This window comes from Rutilus rutilus, assembly GCF_951802725.1.
Source record: "Rutilus rutilus genome assembly, chromosome: 21".
Taxonomy (NCBI): Eukaryota; Metazoa; Chordata; class Actinopteri; order Cypriniformes; family Leuciscidae; genus Rutilus; species Rutilus rutilus.
This window is the reverse complement of record NC_140226.1, coordinates 31,624,403-31,643,210: the sequence shown is the minus strand read 5'-3', so window position 1 is coordinate 31,643,210 and position 18,808 is coordinate 31,624,403. Positions and strand designations below refer to the sequence as shown.

Below are 18,808 nucleotides of genomic sequence, written 5' to 3'. Positions count from 1 at the left end.
GGTGGTGTTGTGGACTGCATCAATGGTGCTGTGCTAAAATCTATTGAGGACGTGGGCGGTCGAGACTGGTGCTTGTGCAGCACGGCTGTGACAGGAAATCCCCCGGGATTTGGTCTTTTACAGTGTACAATGTACATGTTCTTCCTACCCGGTTGGGGAGGGTCGCCCATAGGCAGTTACGTACCAGAGCCCTTGCTAAAGCATTAGAAATAAAATAAAAAAGGAACATGGAAGCTGATATTCTACCATTGCTCCCTCTTATCATCATACTGATGATATGTCATCATACTGTTTTTGTCAGTCGAAACCCCTTGGAGATAAAATATTTACTTGTACATTTAATATTTCAATAATTTAACAACACATTTGCATGTTCACTGTCGGTTAATGGCCACGTGTCATGAAGGGAAATATATCAAATATTTAATCTAATATTTTAGGCCTGGTTTCACAGACACAGCTTGGATTAAGCCAGGATTAGGCCTTAGGTCAAATGTAACTTGCTTTTATAAACGTGCCTTGGAAAAAAAACACATCTCTGGTCTGAATCTTGAGACAAAACAATGGCACTGAGATATTTTAAGATCTGCCAGTGCAAGTTGTGTTCAGTTAAAACAGCTCAAACATGCATTTTAGTCTGGGACTATCTTAAGCCTCGTCTGTGAAACCGGGACTATACCTTTTGTACTTTTGTGTGTAACTCATTTTCATTAATCCAGTCAGTGCTGTGCTGTCACTGGTCAAATTGGCGCCACTGAGTTCTGTGAGTTTTTTGAGTAAAGTGAAAGAGAAGTTAGTGCTTAATGTTTAGTAATGTTGGACATTTGAAATAGATTCTGGAGTTATCTTGTACTTTTTTTCGGGTTACTACTGTGCTGAAGTTACGGTTACCGTGATTTTGCCAATTAAGGAAGACGTTCCTGGATCAACAATTTTTGTTGATCCTAGAACAACATTCTGAAAATGTAGTCCTAAACCCTTTCCCTACCCCTAAACCTAACCCTACCCATAATTTGTAATACAATCAGAGGGAAATGATAGGTAAAAAACACTGATGCAGAAGCACCTAATACTGAATGTAAGCCTAAATGACATAAACTGTAAACTACGTCCCTCAAATCTGATTGGTTGATTGGAATTTTGTTCCAATTGCATGTTCCAGGAACATGTTGTGCTTAGTGAAATCACGTTCACCATGCAAAGGAAATTGAAATCTACAGCCCAGTTTCAATTAATGCAACAGAAATGATTCATGTAGTTCCGACACACACAGAAAAAGATTAAGTTAACTTTTAATTGACACATTTAGGTGGATTGAACTTGATGAAATTGAGAGCAAATTCAAATGACATTGTGTCATGTTTGCTCATTTTAATGAACTAAACTGAGCAGGCAGCTTTTTTTTTTTTTTTTATGTTGGCTAATTGTTTGAATTGAGCTGATGCATTAGTTAACCATGTTACCAAAGAACAATTTAAAAGGTTCAGACTCATCAAAAATGTAATGTCCCCTGTTTTTTTTTTTTTTTTTTTCTGTTCAGATGAGCCTGTCCATTTCTCTCTGTCTGTAGAAAGAGGCCCTCGATAAACTCTTCCCGACGGTTCTATATTTATGAACTGATGCAAGGAAGTCACTGATATTTTGATATGTGATACAGTTTAGCTAAAGCAAACACAGTACCATTCACTTTTATTCGCAGCAGTTCTGCAGGGTCAGATAGAAAGCTTAACTATCAGTTTGCATCACAGGAATAAATTACATTTTAAATTCCTCATAAATCCTGTACGTCTGAGAGCTCTTGCACCAGCTGATCATCTGTGATACATGTGAATGCTGACAGATAGCTTTCTCCACATATTAAAGACCTCCTTGAATTAAACATGCACTTAATGAGGTTGTTTAAAAAAAAAAAAAAAAAAAAAAATTAGCTTATGTGAAATGTTTTGCGAAAATGTGGCATATTATTTGAAATATTTATTGTAAATACTGTGTACTATTGAGTATGTTGCACATTCTGCAGTGAGCAGTACAGTAGTATATTGTTTTTGTGGACAGATACAGGTGAAGGACAGTGAGTTGGACGGCTCAGTGATTAAATGCGACCTGTTGTTCACCTCCCGCAGTGGAACTTCTTAATTCATCTTTAGTGCCCTTATTATACTTTACATTACCAACCAAATGGAGTCATTGTCCAAAATGCAATATGGAGACGGATTATTTTTCCCTAAAGAGCCGTATCTGTCATGGCAGATGTCTTACTTGCAGATCAGCTTACGTACTGGATGAGGAGAGGACAGGAGAAAATGAAGACAGTTGTTAGCGCCTCAAATTGAAATTTGGGATCCATTATTCAGCTGTCAACACACGAGAGCATGGATCCACTGATAATGCCGCTAACAGCCCGCTCTGCTTGAAAGGCAACAGGAAAGAGTGCTATGCAGTAAAAAAAAATAAAAAAATATTTGTTACCATTTTTCATTCTGCACCATAAATGCACAGTTAGAATGCTGTCAAAAGTATTCACAGATTCATGCGCGTATATGTCCGCTGTGCTTAAGAGGTCTGTTGCCCTCTGATCTTCACTCTGTTATGCTTCAGGGGTTCTGAGGTTCCTGGTGGAAAACTCAATGATGTGGAGAATATGGTTCTGTACAGACTGCATGGAGAATTCATACGAGTAGAAAACATGAATGTTAATAGTGCAGACTTGGGGCTAGACGTCTCACAGGGAAGCTGTCATATCTATCTATCTATCTATCTATCTATCTATCTATCTATCTATCTATCTATCTATCTATCTATCTATCTATCTATCTATCTATCTATCTATCTATCTATCTATCTATCTATCTATCTATCTATCTATCTATCTATCTATCTATCTATCTATCTATCTATCTATCTATCTATCTATCTATCTATCTATCTATCTTCTAATTTACTTTTTGTCTGTTTTCAAAAAACTTTTCAACATTGATAATAAGACATGTTTAATGTTAATAATGAGAAATGTTTTTTGAGCACCAAATCAGCGCATGATTTCTGAAGGATCATGTGACACTGAAGACTGAAGTAATGGCTTTTGAAAATGCAGCTTTGCATCACAGGAATAAATAGCATTTTTTAAAACATATTAAATAGAATGACAGTTGTCTTAATGATGTTGCCACACTAGCATAAATTCAGGCAAGATATATATATATATATATATATATATGGTTGAACTATGGTATTTTGCAGAAATTTTAGGGGGCTGTTCACGCAACACTGTTTTCAAACTAAAAATAGAAAACTTTTTTATGTGTTTTGCAAGTTTTTGAAAACAATCCCGTCATCGTCTCCGTGTTCGTACCCTTATTTGCAAGTTGCAACTGTAATAAATAAAATATTTATTAGCCAAAGCAATATGTTACATTTTACATGTCGTTTTACTGCTTAAATTTGGCCTCGAATTCCAGTATTTGGCATGTTCCATTGTGACAACCTGCCCCAGATATTCTAACAGCATTAGCCCCCCTCCCCCCTTTCCTCCATGCGCAATAACATACTTGCTCAAAATCTCTTTTAGTAGCCATGCCTCTAAGGTATGTGTGTACAGAAATTGACTTTCCAAAATATACCCTGGGAAATACTCGCTGGAGTACAAAATGTGACAGATAGCTCTTCCCTTTTTCATGAGTTTGACAGTATCAGACAAATATCCCTATTATTGTGTTCTGCTTTTAGGGACGTAATATTTAATAAATTTGTCTCCTGTGAGCAACTCTTTTTGATAAATGACTAAAGGAAGCAGATGGATGACTGGTTGTCCTGTTATACATACACTTTTATGAGGCTTTGCTTTAGATGTGTGTAATAGCAACCACATCAAATAACATTAACAGTGATGCATTTAAAGGTGAAGTGTTTATTTTTTTAATGTTATAATGATTTCTGCCCTCCCCTAGGCTACTGATGAAATATTATTTGTATATTTAATAATTAAGTTGCATGACTAGTGTAGGAAAAAAAAAGAGTTTGTCTTTTTTTGGTCCCAGTTGTGTATATGTCACATTCAGTGGCTATTACATAATTACATTTGCCTGTCAACTGTGTAAAATGTATATTAATTTCTCTATCACACAATGGTAATGCTAATAGAAAAACACAATCTTTATCAGCTCTGAATGTCTACCATGTTACATTATCTCATTATCAACAAGCAAATTATAGACTGAAGGCACACTTAAATGGAGTGTTTTTAATGGTGTGTGAAAGAGTCGCACACACATACGCACACTTTAGCAACAATAAACACAAAATTGTAGATTAGTGTAGCGTAGACACAACAAAAGCTGCTAAGGTTAATTAGCCTGACGTCGAGCAGAGAAGCAATCTGATTTTTTAACCCCCGCATCCTGCTGTGAAAATTAATTTGGCCACAGTATGAAATAAACCCACTGTCACCCTCCCCTTTGGCTGCGCTCCGCTTTCCTTCTCGGTGCTTTCATCACTTCCCGCTAAAATGGCGCTGTGTGTCGTCTGCACATTAATCAAAGGAAAGGGGGATTCAGGATATTTGTGTGTAAAGGCGAAAACGATTAGCAGCCATGGATGTGACTAAACCGATTGAGGAAGAGAGGGAGGTCGAAAATATATATAGAGAGAGCTTTTAATAAATCTGACCTTTTCTGTTGTGCACTTGTTATGAAAGATGCTGGCATCGGGAATAAATGAAAGCAAGGGGCAAGGAGACCATTTGCAAGGCAACGGTGAGATAAATGCCAGTGTGCTGAAGATGAGACGTCTGAGGGGATGAGGATTTGGCGGTTGAGAGGAAAATACGATGGGTCACGTTTCTGGATATGGATTTATATGAGTCGATGTGTGTGAATTATTGCTCGAATGACCTGAGAGAACCGAATGGAAGCACTGTGGAGAGAGACTTTTTTTTTTTTTTTTACTCTCTCACAAGCAAGCAATCTTTATTAGAATAAAAAAAAAAAAAAAATGATGCAGTGTTTCAAAGATACAAAAGTTTAAAAGTTAAAACAATATGATGTGCAAAATTAAGACAAAACTTATTTCAGGTGTATGTGTGGGGACCTCAACCTGAATGCACACTGACTCATGGGGACTCGTGTAACCTTGGGGACCTAAAGAAACAAGCTTATAAATCATTCAGAATAAGTTTTTCTGAAAATGTAATAATGATGAAAGTTTTCTGTGTTGGGTAGGTTTAGGGGTAGGGTTAGTGATTGTAGTGTGTTCAGATTTGAAAGAAGAACATCTATGAAGATTCTCCTTGTGTGCGTGATTATGGAATTAACTCACCGGCCAATTTGGCTACAACATTTTTTTAAGTTACTGGCCAATCAGAACTTCTACTAGCAAAAAATAAATAAATAAAGCAGATTAAAGGCAGGGTAGGTAGAAATGGTCTAAAAATTTTATTTTTCAAATTTGTTTAAAATTTATGTACATATCAATACATAATTAAAATGTAAGTACTCTGAAAAAGAAAGTATCAAAATCGAGTGATCTTTAGACCTCTCACGACTGTTTTAAAGACATCTCATTATTTCCATTCACTCCACCCCCTCATTTCTGTGCTTCTTCCAAAGCCACGCCCCCAAAACGCATGAACGCGCGACTCCGACCGCTGAGCTAGAGGACGCATTAGGACGCATGTCTATCCAAGATGGCGCCGCGGATGGCTGCCTCGGTGTTGAGCTCTCCAGTTGTTACACTGTTTTTGTTAGTTTGTCCTGTTTTATGTTTGTCATTCGCTATCAGTTATACCAGGGACGAACTGCTGAACATTCGGCAGTGCACACCAACTGATCACCAACCAGTTTTTGATTCTTCTGGCGTTTTGCGGAACATTGTCGTCGGTTGTGCCGCTGCACTGTGGAAACAGTATAAGACGCGCAGGCGTGGGAAGCGAGCCGGCACACTCGTTAAGCTCAGGCAGCGCGGATTCAGAACGGCGCTGCCTAGCATCCATCTGGCGAATGTCCGCTCTCTCCCTAACAAAATGGACGAACTACTTCTGCTCTCACGCAAAAACAAGGACTTTACCAACTCTGCTGCTCTGTGTTTCACGGAAACCTGGCTGAACGAAGCCATTCCGGACAGCGCGTTACATCTACCGGACTTTCAGCTGTTCAGAGCGGATCGCGATATGGAGTCAACGGGGAAAACGCGCGGTGGTGGGACATGCTTTTACATCAACAGAAGGTGGTGTACTGATGTAACTGTGTTAAGGAAGATGTGCTGTCCTGATGTGGAAGTGCTTTTCATTAACTGTAAGCCGTTCTACTCGCCGCGGGAGTTTTCCTCGCTCGTTCTCATCAGTGTTTACATTCCACCGCAAGCACACGTGAGTACGGCGCTGCAACAGCTGGCTGATCTGATCACAGAAACAGAACAACAACACCCGGACTCTGTTCTTATCATTCTCGGAGACTTTAATCAGGCAAAACTCACACGTGAACTGCCTAAATTCAAACAGCACATTACATGCCCCACCAGAGACAATAATATTTTGGACCATTGCTACACCACAACAAAGGATGCATATCGCTCCGTCGCCAGAGCAGCTCTAGGACTTTCCGATCACTGCCTGGTTCATCTTCTACCAACTTACAGGCAAAAACTTAAAACTGCTAAGCCAGTAATAAGGACTGTAAAGAGATGGACCAACGACACAGAGCAGGTCTTACAAGCCTGTTTTGAATGCACTGACTGGAGTGTTTTTGAAGCTGCTGCCAGCGATCTGGACGAGCTCACAGAGACTGTAACATCATACATCAGTTTCTGTGAGGATTTATGCATCCCTACCAAGACTTACTTATCATTCAACAATGATAAACCATGGTTCACACCAAAACTCAGACAGCTTCGTCAGGTCAAAGAAGATGCCTACAGGAGTGGGGATAGGATCTTGTATAATCAGGCCAGGAACACATTGACAAAGGAGATTGAAGTGGCTAAGAAGAGCTATGCCAAAAAGCTGGAAAACCAGTTTTCCTCCAACGACCCTGCATCAGTGTGGAAAGGCCTGAAAGACATTACCAACTACAAGACACCATCCCCCAGCATCGACAGCAATAAGCATCTTGCGAACGAGCTGAATGTCTTTTACTGTAGATTTGAGACCCCCGATCAGACACCCCATACCCGCCCTGACCATCTCTCTACACAGCCATCAACACCTCCAGCCATCCCCCTCCCCTCCCCCCCTGCACTTCAGATCAGTGAGGATAATGTGCGTCAGATCTTCAGGAAACAGAAGAGAAGGAAAGCACCAGGCCCAGACGGCGTTTCACCAGCCTGTCTGAAAACCTGCGCTGACCAGCTGGCCTCTATCTTCTCACTGATCTTCAACAGATCACTGGAGCAGTGCAAAGTCCCTTTCTGCTTTAAACGCTCCACCATCATCCCAATCCCGAAGAAACCAAAGATCACAGGACTCAATGACTACAGACCTGTTGCCTTAACATCTGTGGCCATGAAGTCATTCGAAAGACTGGTGTTAGCATATCTGAAGGACATCACTGGACCCTTGCTGGACCCCCTGCAGTTTGCCTACAGAGCAAACCGGTCTGTGGATGATGTGGTCAATATGGGACTGCATTACACCCTACAACATCTGGACAAACCAGGGACCTATGCAAGGATTCTGTTCGTGGACTTTAGTTCTGCCTTCAACACCATCGTCCCATCACTGCTCCAGACCAAACTGACCCAACTCTCTGTCCCTAGCTCCATCTGTCAATGGATCACCAGCTTTCTGACAGACAGACAACAGCTAGTCAGAATGGGCAAAATCACGTCCGACAGCCGCACCATCAGCACCGGTGCTCCACAGGGATGTGTTCTCTCACCACTGCTCTTCTCCCTGTACACAAATGACTGCACCTCTAAAGACACCTCTGTCAAGCTCCTGAAGTTTGCGGACGACACTACTGTTATCGGACTCATCCGGAACGGTGACGAGTCTGCGTACAGACAGGAGGTGGAGCAGCTGGCTCTTTGGTGCAGTTATAACAACCTGGAGCTGAACACGCTCAAAACAGTGGAGATGATCGTGGACTTCAGGAGAAACCCCCCTGCACTCCCTTCACTCACCATCATGGACAGCACTGTGACTGCAGTAGAGTCATTCAGGTTCCTGGGCACCACCATCTCTCAGGATCTGAAGTGGGACACTCACATAGACTCTATTGTGAAGAAAGCCCAACAGAGACTGTACTTCCTGCGTCAGCTGAGGAAATTCAACCTGCCAAAGGAGCTGCTCGTACAGTTCTACTCAGCTGTCATCCAGTCCATCCTCTGCACTTCCATCACCGTCTGGTTCGGCTCTGCTACCAAAACCGACCTCCGTAGACTACAGCGGATAGTTCGGACTGCTGAGCGAATCACTGGCACTACCCTTCCCACACTCAAAGTACTGCACTCATCCAGAGTGAGTAAAAGGGCTCGCAAAATCACTCTGGACCCGTCACACCCAGCACACTTTCTGTTTGAACTGTCACCGTCTGGTCGACGCTACAGAGCACCGAGCACAAAAACAACCAGACACAGGAAAAGTTTCTTTCCCCAGGCCATCTACCTCATGAACACTTAAATGTTCCGCTACTGTGGAACAAACATGTGCAATACTTCCCTCAGACATTTCATTATAGCACCTTATAACTTTATATATATTTATAATTTATAATCTTTTTATTTTTATTTTATTTTTATTTTTTTCTATTTTTTATTTATACCTATGTTACTTGTCTTGTCACTTTATATTGTATGTGTACTGGAAGCTACTGTCACCAAGACAAATTCCTCGTATGCGCAAGCATACTTGGCAATAAAGCTCTTTCTGATTCTGATTCTGATTATTTACCTGAGACAAGCGGAGGGGAAGGGGCATTTTTTTGCCTGGTTTGCCTTCACTAACTGCATATGCCGGTACTGTAAATTTAGATTGCTCTTTCTCTGCCATTGTTTTGGTATTCCTAGGTTCAGTGCCTTCTTCTTCTTCTTCGATAGATTTTATTGGCAGCTTGCAAACATAGTGCATTACCGCCATCTACTGGACGGAGGTGTGATCAGGTTCCGTGCCTCTCGCACTCCTCAAATCAAACGGTCGCGCGCAAGTGGGCAGGTGCTGTGTGGCAAAAGGGTGGTTGCCATGGTTGCGAGAGAGTGACAGTCGCCTAAGCCAATCCTTTGATTCGTCCCGAATCGAAATAATGAGCTGTGTTTAATACAGATTAAACGGTCTAGAGTCACTTGATTTTTATACTCTTTTTTTCAGAGTTCTTACATTTTAATTATGTATTGATATATATAGAAAGTTTTAACAAATTTGGATCTTTAATTTTTAATAAATCCTACCTACCCTGCCTTTAACTATGTCACAGCTTATATATATATATATATATATATATATATATATATATATATATATATATATATATATATATATAATTCATGTTTCAGATGATGTATAGATCTCAATTTAAGAAAATTACCCATGTGACTGGTTTTGTGGTCCAGGGTCACATTTAAGGGAGCAGTAGCAAACTCATTTTATCATCCCTCATATGTCTTTCCAAACGTGTTTGACTTTCTCTACCCTGTAGAGCAAAAAAGAAGTTAATTTCATAAAAATGTTTTGGCAAATTTTTTTGTGATAAAAGTCAACTGGGCTCCAGAACTTCTTTAAAGCTTAAAAGGACATAAAATAGCGTGAAATCATTCCATAAGGCTCGACTGAAATATTACATGTCTTCTGAAGTGACTTCACATGGACAAAAAAAAAAAAAAAAAAATCTTTAAAATATCTTCTCTTATGGCGCTTTTCCATTACCAGTACCAGCTCGACTCGACTCGCCTCGCCTCGACTCGGCTCGCTTTTCGCTCCGTTTTCCATTGCAGATAGTACCTCCACAATAGTACCTGGTCGTCATAGCGACGCCGCAGGAAACTGCCGTGACTTAATCTTTTACGCGAGACATACCCGCTACCTACACACACAGGACAATGGAGGAAATTGAGTGTATGCTGTTTTTGGATGTTTTTGTTTTTGCTGTTTTTTATTCAGGATACTCCGTCTGGCGCGTGCAATGATGACGCAGTGAATAGTGACGATTCTCTCTGACCAATCAGCAGTCTGCCAAGATTTCACGTCACATTTTAGTATCGCCTCAGCCCGCTTAGAACCGCGCCGGAGGTGGTACGAAAAAAAATACCTGGAAGCAGGTACAGGTACAACTTTTACACAGTGAAAAACCAAACAGAGCCGAGTCGAGTCGAGCCGAGCCGAGGCGAGCTGGTACTGTGTAGTGGAAAAGCGCCATTACATGATTTTTAGTTTTGTGTGAAATATTGCTGCAAAGACCTAAATTATGGCCTACAGTTTTTGTGTAACTTTTTTAATAAATGAGATGTAGAAAAAAAAAAAAAAACTTCTAAGCAAGTCCAACTGGTTCAAAGCTGTCATCATAGAGCGCATGGATTCATGCAATTATGTAAAACTTATTTCTAACTGTGAAACTCTGCCAAAGACTTTTGAGCTGCAGAGAATGAAAAGGTATTCACTGCACTAAGACGTTCACCCCAAAAGCTACTTACAGTAGTTTGCTCATACTTCACAAAGATTAGCCATTATCTCCAGAGCTTCTGAGCATAGATTACCTCAGGTAACACCCAGATTCATCCAGCTTTCATGTCTCTGGTGGAAACAGTGCATTGAGTTGTTCTGACAATAATCTCTGGTGGAATGTAGGCCAGGACATGTTGACCAGATGTAGTCCATTAAGCCCTTCTGTCAAATATACAGCTTTTCTAGTCATAACACATCCAAAAACCGTTAATATTTGCATGATTTGTGTCTCATACATTTTCAGAAGTCAAACTTGATGAAAATTAGTTATACTGTAAATACCTTTACATATATATTCCATATATTTACAGATAGTAAAGAATGACCACAAAAAGGTGACTTAAATATAAGTCATGTTTGAGGTATAAAACATTTAAAACCGCCCACTTTAACGTTAAAGGGATAGTTCACCCAAAAATGAAAATTAGCCCATGATTTACTCACCCTGAAGCCATCCTAGGTGTAAATGACATTCTTCTTTCAGATGAATACAACTGGAGTTATATTAAAACATTTCCTGGCTCTTCCAAGCTTGATAATGTTTGGAAGTAGATTAAAACGCATCTATTCATGATTAAAGTGCTCGACACAGATCTGCAGGGGTTAATAACGGCCTTCTGAAGTGAAGCGATGCGTTCGTGTAAAAAAAAAAAAATCTATATTTAAAACTTTATCGACTAAAATAAATAGTTTCCGGCAGACGGCCGTACGCATCGATTTACGCCAAAAGACTCAGTAACGCTTGAACTTGACGCACAACGTAATGACAAATGCGGTTTCCCAGCTCTGTTTGTTTGAACTGCAAGAGGCGTCAATTACCTTCATTGCGTTGTGCTTCAAGTTCAAGGGTTGCTTATATTATAGGTTATTTATTTTGTTGGTGTTCTGATCTCATAAAAGTTAATGCAATGTTTACGGTGTCACTGTGGAAAGCCCTGAGCACTTAATATATTTGAAATGCTCATTATTATGATTTAGTATTTCTCCCCTGACTTATCAACGAATGGCTTAAATGAACTACAAACAGTGGACTAGGAAAATTTTTAGTCGTGGGCAGCCCTACTCTCAGAGTATTAGTATACTGTAAGGTTTGGGTGTGGAGAATAAGTTGACATGTAGATGCAAAGTTACTCTTAGTCAGTAGAATGTTTGTTGGAGGATCATCACAATAAAGAGTTAGCAGATATTAAGCAGACAGTCTACTAATACTCTAATGATAGTTAGTTGACATGTAGTTGCAAAGTTACTTATAGTTAGTAGAAAGTGGACCATTAAAACAAAGGCTTACCAAACTTCCCTGAGTGACTCAAAAGAAAGTTTTCTTCTCGGACACCATTGTCTAATAACATTCTCTCCGACACTATACTCTCCTCTACATTTGTTTTTCCATTTGTCATCTTTGCAAAGGTAGAGTAATGACTTTTAAAAGAGTGCAGAAGTGTTGATTTAAGAACATGATTGGCAGAGTGTAAAGACAGCATGACATTTACTGCAATTGTAATATTTTAATGTATAAGGAAAGGATTTCTATAAACCTGTAATGATGAAGAATAGGCTGAACTTTAGGTAATCCAAGACAATGTGTGAAATGAATGATAAGACAGTAGCCTTGGCAAGCTTGTAATTCACAGGAAATGTATGTGTTTCCTCACTTGGGATTTCATTTTCAGTGTTGTTGGAGAGTAGCTTGCTAATTTGCAAGCTCAGAGTGTCAAAGAAACAAGCAAAACAGACTAATAAGAAGAAACAAACTTCACTAAAATGAATATTTTATGCTGTAAGCCTCCATTTATTTAAACCTTTGTCACACAACTCTTTGTAAGATGCCAGATCTGGCTTTTTAGTGGCAATGATGTTATACCTACAATTTCCTATGTACTGTAGCTACAATCCACATAGCCCCTTTCACACAGAGATTCCGGAACATACACGGATAAAGTGACCCGGGATTTGACCCGGGTTCATTTGATTTTGGTTCATTCACACTGCCAGTGATTTTCCGGAATCAGAGAGCGCGTTCACACACAACCCGTGTATGTCCCGGAAAGACACGTGACATCGATGTGACTTGTAATGTCTCAGCAGCGTCTTCAGTTTGCTTATGAGCTGCGAAACCACGCTTGTGCATTTATTTCTCTGATTCGATCATAAAATTGCGCATTTCGTACCGTTTCACAGCTGGCGAACGACCCCGGCTTCAGCGTCATCACTACGACACGGCATTATTACGGCTTTTGTTCACACAGCGTGCGTTCCGGGACTGAACACGGCAATGTTACTAGGTCCCCAACCCGGCATCGATCCCGGCATTAAACCCGGGTCATGTTTGCGTTCACACAGAAGGCGTTCCGGCAATTTGCCGGCAATTTCCCGGGTTCAATGCGCTGTGTGAAAGGGGCTCATGTAATGTTTTTTTTTTTTTTTTTTTTTTTTTGTAAATAATAATTAACCTAGAAGAAAAAGAAATTCATTTGATAACCACTGTGAAACTTGTGAAAATGTACTGATTGAAAAATGCAATGCAGTACTGGATTGTAGGCCAGTGATTCAATCGAACAATGATAATAATAAGAATAATTAACATATAATGTACTGACTTGAGAAAAAAGTCCATTCAATGGTTTTGTTTTGAAGACTTTCAATCTGAAATTAGGAACTCTATCATACATATTTTATCATACTGCACGATAATAAAGTAGAAGTAGAAGACACTGCTGAGACAAAAACATTGAAATCTAAGTCCATTGCGCCAATATTATGCCAGGTGCAGAATCCATCAGGCAGTCAGACGTCATGAGGATCTCAGAGCAGCGCTGTCAAACTGACTGCCTACTGTCATAATGGTTAGCCCATGTCCAATCAGGCGTCTGCACTGGGGAGTTCTCCCCTGGATCTCAAGTAAATGGCCCTCCATATCATGGCAGCTCTACCTTCATCTTGCGCTTCAGCGCTGTATGATTGCAAAGCCTAAGCTTTTACCTCGCCTTTGGATGTTTAGCAGTCTCTGTAGTTTTTCACGTCCTGCTGTTCCATGGGCACCTTCTCCTTTGCTTGATAAAAGACTTTTTGATGTGCTCTTACACGCTTTCATTTATTAAAGCTATGATTCTTTGGCCTTAATGTCTGCTGAACTGACAAAAAAAGAAAGCTCTATGATTTTTCACATGCCTTAGATCTCCTTTTGTTGATTTCCTTGAAGTTCGCAGTGACCCGGCTAAGCTCATTTAAACACTTTCTCCAACAAACAAGCTGAGATGTTTGGCTCATTTGATAAGGGAAAGCAAATTCCTTTCCCCATATGGCAGGCAGCCATTCCGTCCTTTTCCGTCTGATTTGGATGAAATGCAGATATGTGAAATCTTCTTAGGGGTTGAGTTCCTCAGCAATTGTTATATATGTGTTCGGTGGTTGTGCCGTTAGCAGGCTGCAAAAGGAATGAATAAAGATGAGGCTTGACAAGCAGTTATGAGAGAATTGGTAATGCAGGAAACTTACCTCAGAAATACGGGCCTGCTAAAGGGCAAGCTTCTGCTGTATTCAGCCTAATCAGGTTTTAGCTGTCAAACATGACAAATATCCCCTTGTCCCAAGCATACTTCTCATAACTTTACAAAATGCTACGCAGTGAGTCCTGAATGAACATTGAAAATGAAGTTTTATTCAGCATAGGGTATATTTCAGTTGATCAAATATGGTGTGGTCATAAATTCCAAGTAACCTAGCACTAATGAAATGTTGCAAATGCATATGGTTTAACTTGCTTCCACCTCTCTTTATTAAGATGAAGTTTGTGGTGTTCTGCATGGCTTTCACATGCTAGAACAATGTGCCAATGTTTATTTTTTTATTTTTGTGCTTTGCATTCTTATGCATATTACTTCTGTTGTCTGTCAATTGCCCTTTTTTATTGTACACGAAAATGGAGAGGGAGAGGAAATTGGAGGGAGCAAGATAGGAAATGGGTTTGAGGCATGAGCATGTTGGATTGTATGTGTTATCAACACTCGGGTCTACAGCATTGTTGCTCTTTCATAAAATTAAAAAAATCTGATTTCCTGAGAATGAGTGATTGATAGTTGGGAAATATTCTCACAAGAAGGGAAAAGGAAATATATTCATGCTCAGAAAATATAACTATTTTTCATTCTCTGCAAGATGTCTGCTTTAAGTGTGAAATTATTATAGACAAAATTATATTATTATAGATATTATTATAATTAGATGCATCACATTTTCAGTTAACTTGGAAATTTCCTCCAATGTTTAAATCCGTTTTTTTTTTTTTTTTTTTTTTTTTTTTTTATATCTCCAGACATTAAAACAAGAAGTTGAGTGTTAATGTGCTAGTAGTCTTCGGAGTGTTTGTAGTAGCTTGGAGGGCAAATAGTTTGAATTTGCTTTCTAGCAAAACACAGCCCTGGCATAAATATCTGGCATTATCAGACACTGATTGCATGTCAGTCAAAGTGAAAATATCCATCCTCTCGATATACCAATTTATTTGTTTTGTTGCAGACAATTTTGATTACATGGTTAGGGTAATCACAATATTAAGCTTGCTGATTTTCTCTGGTTTTTAGACTAGCTTTCCATTGTCAGTCACCTTCTGTATAACTCCCTGTTTTCTAAAAATACTCAGATCTGCATACTTTCCCTTCGTACGTTTATTGATGTGGCATGCAATAAACTTGAGGCTCGCCAAAAAGATGTGCTTGAAAACTCATAAGCTGTTCCAACCAGAACTCTGTGTACTGGGGTTTTATAGGAATCTTAGATAGAAGATATAACTGAAGGTATTGATAAAGCAATTAAGATGTATTGTGTGAATGCTGCCAGCTGGGAGAACTATTATCCTTTAATCCTTGGAAATGAAAAATCACCCCTTCTCCTTCTCACACACACCTTAAACAGCTCCACCAAACAGCTCCTACCATTAGAGAATCAGTCTGGCAGAGCGCTGATTAAAATTGATTTAAGTTTTGAGTATGTTTGGAATTGATGATACAAATGTCTAGAGGAATTATGGGCTGTCATTTGAGGCCAAGCGCAGTCATCCGTTCTGTCTGTGTCAGAGGTATGGAGCCTGCTGCGGATTTCACATACGTCAAGCACTTCTGCTTCCAGCAACTATAAAACATGTGTTATACCTCAGTTTCTTCTCAATGCTCTGACAGGGAATTGAGGATTACTTCATAATTGCTTCAGTTATTATCTTATTAAGTTCAAATGAAGCACATGAGACTTTTGTTAGCTGACAACAGCAGTAGCACAACTTTTAAATCCCATAGTTTGGAGTTAGGCACATCCCAACAATAGCTTTTCATGAAGGATTTTTTTTTTTTTTTTTTTTACTCAGGGTTTAAAATCTGTTTTAAACCAGAGCAAAGTGTGCAGGGTTCCAAGCTCCCTGCTTTAAGAGCCTAAGATAATCCTAAGATGGTTCAGAATGGGGACTAAACATTGCTCATAATGAGTATTCATCATATAGCCACTGCAGAAGCATTCAATTGTTTTTTTTTTGTATGACCAGAAAGGACTGACCATTGTTTTGTTTATGTTGTCTGTCCAGGTCCCTGCTTGTGATTTACCATGGCCAAAGTGCTCTGCAGCCTCCTTCTCCTGGGAAGCGCAGTGATGATGACCACCGCCTGCCCTAAATATTGTGTCTGTCAGAACCTCTCAGAGTCCTTGGGCACATTGTGCCCGTCCAAAGGCCTGCTGTTCGTGCCCCTCGACATTGACAGAAGAACCGTGGAATTACGTCTGGGAGGAAACTACATCATCAAAATTACCCAGCAGGACTTCACTAACATGACGGGCCTTGTGGACCTCACACTGTCACGAAACACCATCAGCTTCATCCAGCCCTTCTCCTTTGTAGATCTTGAAACCCTGCGTTCGCTGCACCTGGACAGTAACCGGTTGACCGAGCTTGGCCCAGATGCCCTGCGAGGCTTGGTGAACTTGCAACACCTCATCCTAAACAACAACCAACTGACTCATATCTCCAAAGATGCTTTCGATGATCTGCTGCTCACCTTGGAGGACCTAGATCTCTCCTACAACAACCTGCGGGGTGTTCCCTGGGATGCCATTCGCAAAATGCTCAATATACACCAACTAAGCCTGGACCACAACCTCATCACCCACATTGCTGAGGGCACTTTTACTGATCTTGAAAAGCTTGCAAGGTTGGATCTTACGTCAAACCGTCTCCAGAAGCTTCCGCCAGATCCCATCTTTGCTCGCTCACAAACTAACACCGTTCTTAGTACACCATTTGCCCCGATCCTGTCTCTCAGCTTTGGTGGGAATCCTCTTCACTGTAACTGTGAGATTCTGTGGTTGCGGCGTCTAGAGCGAGAGGACGATATGGAAACATGCGCCTCCCCTCCAAATCTTAAGGGTCGCTACTTCTGGTATGTTCGAGAGGAAGATTTTGTCTGTGAACCACCGTTAATTACCCAGCATACCCATAAGCTTTTGGTCCTGGAGGGACAGACAGCCAGTTTACGCTGCAAGGCTGTGGGTGACCCTATGCCTCTCATACATTGGGTTGCTCCAGATGACCGACTAATCAGTAACTCATCCAGGGCTGTAGTGTATGAAAATGGTACTTTAGACATTATGGTCACCACCTCTAAGGATTACGGGACGTTTACTTGTATTGCTGCAAACGCAGCAGGAGAATCAACAGCCTCAATTGAGCTCTCCATCATCCAGCTTCCCCACCTAAGCAATGGAACTAACCGCACATCTCAGCCAAAGTCCAGACTATCTGACATCACCAGCTCCACTAAAACCGGTAAAGGGGAGACCAAAGCCCAGCCAGAACAGATAGTGTCAGTGTCAGAGGTCACCGCAGTCTCTGCTCTGATCAAGTGGACGGTTAGCAAAGTGGCACCCAAAGTCAAAATGTACCAGCTCCAATACAACTGTTCAGAGGATGATGTCCTGATTTATAGGTAAATATTCAGTTTCTTTTCCCTTTAAACCACCCAACAACACACCAATTAGGCATGTACTTCCACCTGCCCTTTAGTTTCTCACTGAATATGTGTGGAAATTATCATTAGATTTGATTTAGAGATAAATAATGTATTCTATAACTCAATTCAGTCTTGTAAATTGCTTTGAATTCATTTCATTTAAGCAGATAATGTTAATAGGTTAAATAGGTTAATGCTGAAGTTAGTTAATGCAGTGACATTTAAAAGGCGGATCACTTATGGCGAGACATTGTTTTGGCATCTTTTCAACCGACCAGTCACATGCATACTTATAGGCTCATCCTAATTGTGTTAATGGTGTTCTGTGACTGTTATAGCGAAGACAATAAGGTGCCTTGCCATTGATTCGCTTACCCTTTAATCAGTCAGTTACCTACAAATTCTGTCTAAAATGCACCAACAGCACTTGATCAATTTTCCTTAGGAGTAATTTTAAGGAAAGTATAGGATTGGTATGTGGATTTAAAGTTATGTAATAGACAGCGTCCCGTTCAGTTCCATGAAACACTTTAAACTTACTCCCAGCAAGGTTTTTGTTAAATCATACACACTAAATTAAAAACATGTTTGTTATAGAGGTCTGAAAGGTTGTTTACACTTCAAAGAATTATTAAGTTCTGAACGTTTTGTTAATAAATAGGTTTTAAGGATGATTAGATTTTTGTAGATTCTGTAGAACAGGACAATAATACAGATATTTTTTTCTTTTTCTTTTTTTATGTTAAAGGTAAAGGTCACAAGGCACAGAGGTGCCACAGTAATTTGTAATGTAAATTAACCTCTATTAGCTGTTGAAAGATCGATTTCACCATCTTTTAATCAAATGCAACAATTTCTCTATGTGAAATAAAGAATGTGTAGAAACCCCTATCACCTCTAGGCTTAATTCAACCAGCATGATCATCACTATTACAAGCCTGAGGCAACAGGAGCTATTAGAATATGCTCTATTCTTTTGATTTTCATTTCACATTCCTTACTTTGTTTCTTTATCTACATGATCTACATCAGTTTATAATCAAAGTGATGGGTTCCCTTATCAAACTGCCTACATTTTAAACCATTAGGCTGTCTAGTTTCTCTGACTTGCAAAGAACAGATTTTCATGTTTTGGAAAGATTATATAATCTACACAATATGAGTATGACTGTTC

At 40.0% G+C, this 18,808-nt stretch overlaps 1 protein-coding gene across 1 annotated transcript in view; it reads left to right on the top strand.

The window, feature by feature from the left end:
* The window catches only part of LOC311280675 (leucine-rich repeat and fibronectin type-III domain-containing protein 2), a 125,289-nt gene that overhangs the window by 100,334 nt on the left and 6,147 nt on the right, over positions 1-18,808 (top strand). The window contains exon 4 of the mRNA XM_084393001.1: positions 16,215-17,610. Coding sequence (XP_084249127.1) covers positions 16,235-17,610 — 1,376 coding nt within the window. The 5' untranslated portion in view covers positions 16,215-16,234. The remainder of the gene's footprint in view (positions 1-16,214; positions 17,611-18,808) is intronic.